This window comes from Kogia breviceps, chromosome 4, assembly GCF_026419965.1.
Source record: "Kogia breviceps isolate mKogBre1 chromosome 4, mKogBre1 haplotype 1, whole genome shotgun sequence".
NCBI lineage: Eukaryota > Metazoa > Chordata > Mammalia > Artiodactyla > Physeteridae > Kogia > Kogia breviceps.
The window spans coordinates 113,286,762-113,290,817 of record NC_081313.1 but is presented as its reverse complement, the minus strand read 5'-3'; the positions used below and the strand labels follow the sequence as shown (position 1 = coordinate 113,290,817).

At 43.3% G+C, this 4,056-nt stretch overlaps 1 protein-coding gene across 1 annotated transcript; it reads left to right on the top strand.

The window, feature by feature from the left end:
* Window positions 1-371: 371 nt before the first annotated feature.
* IL9 (interleukin 9) lies at window positions 372-3,612 on the top strand. The gene is made up of 5 exons (XM_059061792.2): window positions 372-485; window positions 605-640; window positions 726-758; window positions 2,235-2,366; window positions 3,502-3,612. Exons 1-5 carry the CDS (start codon window positions 372-374, stop codon window positions 3,610-3,612), a joined length of 426 nt encoding a protein of 141 aa, XP_058917775.1.
* Window positions 3,613-4,056: the final 444 nt, after the last annotated feature.

Below are 4,056 nucleotides of genomic sequence, written 5' to 3'. Positions count from 1 at the left end.
AAAATACAGACCTGGGTTTTCATGGAAAGTATTTTCACTCTCACAACCAGAATCTCTGCCTTCAAAAAAATTATTGTTTCAAGATCTTTAACTTTTCCTGCAGCATCTTGATTGATATCCAACTTTTTGGAAAGCATCTTTTCTGAGGAATGGTATTTCGTGGGACAATGTAACATAGTCTTTGCCAAGTGACTCAGTTTGAGATATATATACACACAAATATTTTTTCAATGTCAAGTGGCCCAAATTTACAGAGAAAAAGTGGGCATTGGTATCAGTTTGATGTCAGGGTTTTTCCATGTTTGCGGGGCAGCTTTAAATACAACTTGATTTGAAGGCATTTGAAGGCCAAGCTCCAGCCCCTTGTCAAGATGCTCCAGGCCGTGATCCTTGCCTCTGCCCTGCTCCTCTGCTCTGCGGCCAGCCAGAGGTGTTTGACCTTGACAGGGATCAAGGATGTCGAGTACCTCATCAACAACCTGCAGGTAAGCTGCAGAGGGGTGTGCCAGCGGGAAAGGCAATTATTGAAAATTTAAGTGAAACATAAGAGGATGAAAAATGCACCACTCACCATGGGTTCTTGTTTCTCCACTTACTTTTTTAGAAACATCCACCTTCAAAATGCAACTGCAGCACCAATGTGAGTAAATGCTCTTCTAAGATCTTTCCAAACTAATTTTAGTTTTCACATCTGGAATCTTCACTCTGAAATTTCTCTTTTGCAGGTGACTGATTGTTTGTGTCTTCCCATTCCTTCTGTAAGTATAGTAAAAGAAAATAATCTTGATCATGTTTTTTAAAGCCTTTAAGTCAAAATTAATTGTTCTATTTGATATCTGAAATAAGAAACTGTTACTTAATTGTTACAGATTAGTAACAATTTAAAAAACCTTTCAAAATCTTGAAATTCTATGCTATTGATATATACATTTCTTTGCATTTAGTCTCCTTGAGAAGTCTGAACACTTTTCGATATTTAAAAAATAATCTTGAATGTGTTTTTATTTTTATTTATTTATTTTTGTTGTTGTTGTTGTTTTGGGTGTTTTTTGCGGTACGCGGGCCTCTCACCGTTGTGGCCTCTCCCGCTGTGGAGCACAGGCTCCAGACGCGCAGGCTCAGCGGCCATGGCACATGGGCCCAGCCGCTCCACGGCATGTGGGATCTTCCCGGACCGGGGCACAAACCCGTGTCCCCTGCATCAGCAGGCGGACTCTCAACCACTGCGCCACCAGGGAAGCCCTTGAATGTGTTTTTAGATTAGTGGCCATGTGCACAATTAAACTGGGACTGAGAATATAACAAATGATATAGTTCATATCACACTGTTTTCTAATCCATTTGCTGGTATCTCTAGGGTTGCAAAACAATGTAAATAAAATGACGTCCTTTGTCCTTCCTCTGACCTAAACTCTCTACATACTTTGCCTTCTCCCTCCCTCCCTCCCTATCCTTCTGTTTAGCTGATTTAGAGTGGCTATTGCAAGGTTTGAAGCCTGCCTTCCAGGAGGATAGGGTGTCTGAGATTGTGGGTGGAGGGAAAGTGAAAAGGGTTTCCAAGGAGTCATTCCCCACTTTGGCAGAGAGGAAGCATGGCAGGAATTTTCTGGTTAAGGTGAGGAAGCAGCACCTACCCAAGGTGCTATTGTGCTTGACACTCTCACAAGCCAGGCCTGGGAGAGCCTGAGCTTTTCACCACAGCTGAGGTCAGGTGTCACTCCCTATCACAGCTCATCTATAAGATGAGAAGAGCATATTATGCCTTCTGAGGAGGAACCACACATTTATGCCCCAGCCCATTCCCTCCGTTTTTAATCCATGGTTTTAGCTACTGCTGAAACAATGGCAGTATTCAACTGGCATATCCCATCAGGCTGGTGTGAGAAGGCTTTTCCTTTCTCTGTACTTTCAAACTCACTATGACAAGACTTGGAACAAGGGAGCATCATTTGAAAAGTAGACTCAGCACTGGCTGTTTCCTGGGGTCCACAGGCCTCATGTTCCCTGGGGTGCAACATGCTGAAAATCTTCAGAGAGTGTCACTGTGGGAAAAGGGCCTTACCTTGAAATATTGAAGATCATTTCCTAGCCTGGCAAGGGACCTGTCTAAAAAACAATGCAAGTTTAGATTACATTGGTTAAATTAAAATAGCCTCTAAAAGCATTCTCTTTGTGATTCCTACTCAAAGCTGTCCTCTGAGTGTTTCTTTTCCTAAATTCTTGTTATTTACCAGGACAACTGCACCGCAGCATGCTTACAGGAGGGTCTGTCGCAGATGACCAACACCACAGTGAAAACAAGTTTCCCAGTGATTTTCAATCGGGTGAAGAAAACAGTTGAAGCCCTCCAGAACAACAAGTGTGGAGTGAGTGTGTTTTTATCTGTGATGTGCTCTGGTTAGTTATTTTTGTGTGAATGTCAATGCCAACTCCATCTGAATGAGAAAGGGTGATAAAGTTGGAACTGGTAGTTCAAGGTTGATTAGGGACATATAAGAAATTTAATCAGAGCAAGAGAATTAAAGTGAGATCTGCCCAGATGGCTCTTTGTTCCCTCTCACTTTAAAAAACACTCACCCCTATGTTGGCTTTTACTTCTCTCCACCTCTTGAATAATGAAAGAATCTAGCCTGATTGTAATTAGAAGCTAAAATCTAGAGAATCAGGGCTGTAGCCCATACAGTTCTAAATTACCTTAGAGATTCAGTTTGCCGAGTGGATATTCTGGCCTGTAAGTTAAAGTTTTCTTTCCATTGGCCAAGGTGGTGTTCAAAGGAAGACACATCACATCCAGGTGGAAGCTTGTCACCTGCCCTAAATGTCCATCAGCACGTCTTCTTTTGAGCATACACCCTGGTCGCTGGCGGAGAGGGGAGGGAGTGAACTTTTTTCATTTACTGTCACCATCAACAGCATGCAGTTCTAAATGCTTAATATATACTGTTTCATTGAATACCTACCTTAATGACAATTGTCAGATTTACCACCCTCACATGGTAGAGGAGGAAACTGAGGCTCAGTGAGGTTAACTGATTTGCCCAAGGCTGCATATTTGAAAAGTGGCAGTGCTGAGATTTGAACTCTGATCTATGGGACCCCTAAATCCCGCTCTTAGTTATTGTGCTATAAAATGACCTTGGAAGGACAGCCAAAAAGGACAATAACAAAATTTTAAGCCTCAAAGCATCCCAAGAAGGTTTCCTCTAATGAGGAGATTTAGAGATTTAGGGCCACTTGATGTGTGTGTGTGGGGGGGGCAAGCAGACCCCTGAAATCCTACTTCAAAGTTAACCACCTATGCTGCCTACACAAAATGTTAGCGACTCCCCATCCATTTGCTCCATGCCTCAAGCCCCCCACTGCCAGTACACCCTCCCCCCGCCACTGACCATCCCCCCCCCCCCCCGTCCACTCACCAGGCTCTGGGCAGGGTGGTTCCTGGGGCTGCTGGGTTCCATACTGTTTCAGTCACTCTGCCTTTGTCAACTTTTATCCCAACAGTCTTTTTCCTGTGAACAGCCATGCAGCCAAACCACAGTAGGCAATATGCTGACATTTCTGAAGACTCTCCTGGAAAGTTTCCAGAAAGAAAGGATGAGAGGCAGAGTGTGAAGCTGAAATGTTATTTATTCTATTTATTGAATTTAGAAAGCCTCCTCTTTAAGTTGTTGAAATTAAAAATTCAAATAGGCCATGCTAAGTCAAAATCAATTTTAATTGTTTGTTTAAAATTTTATGTCTTTATTTTGGAATAAACAGATCTTGGAAAAAAAAAACTCAGTCTGGTCTCTCGGTGCTTATTTGTTCCTTGATGCTCAGAACAAAGAAAGCTACAAGTCTGTCAATGGGCTGAGGGGTCAAATACTCCTGTAATAACAGTGACTCGTTATCCTCAACACAGACTGGAAGCCTCATGAACCGTGTCTGGGGCTGCTGCTCCCCATCACTCCCCATGGCTCTCGTTCCTGCCTAAACCCACCCCCCCGCCCCCACCTGTGGGGAAATTGTCTACCACGAAACTGGTCCCTGGTGCCGAAAAGGCTGGGTGCCGCTGGT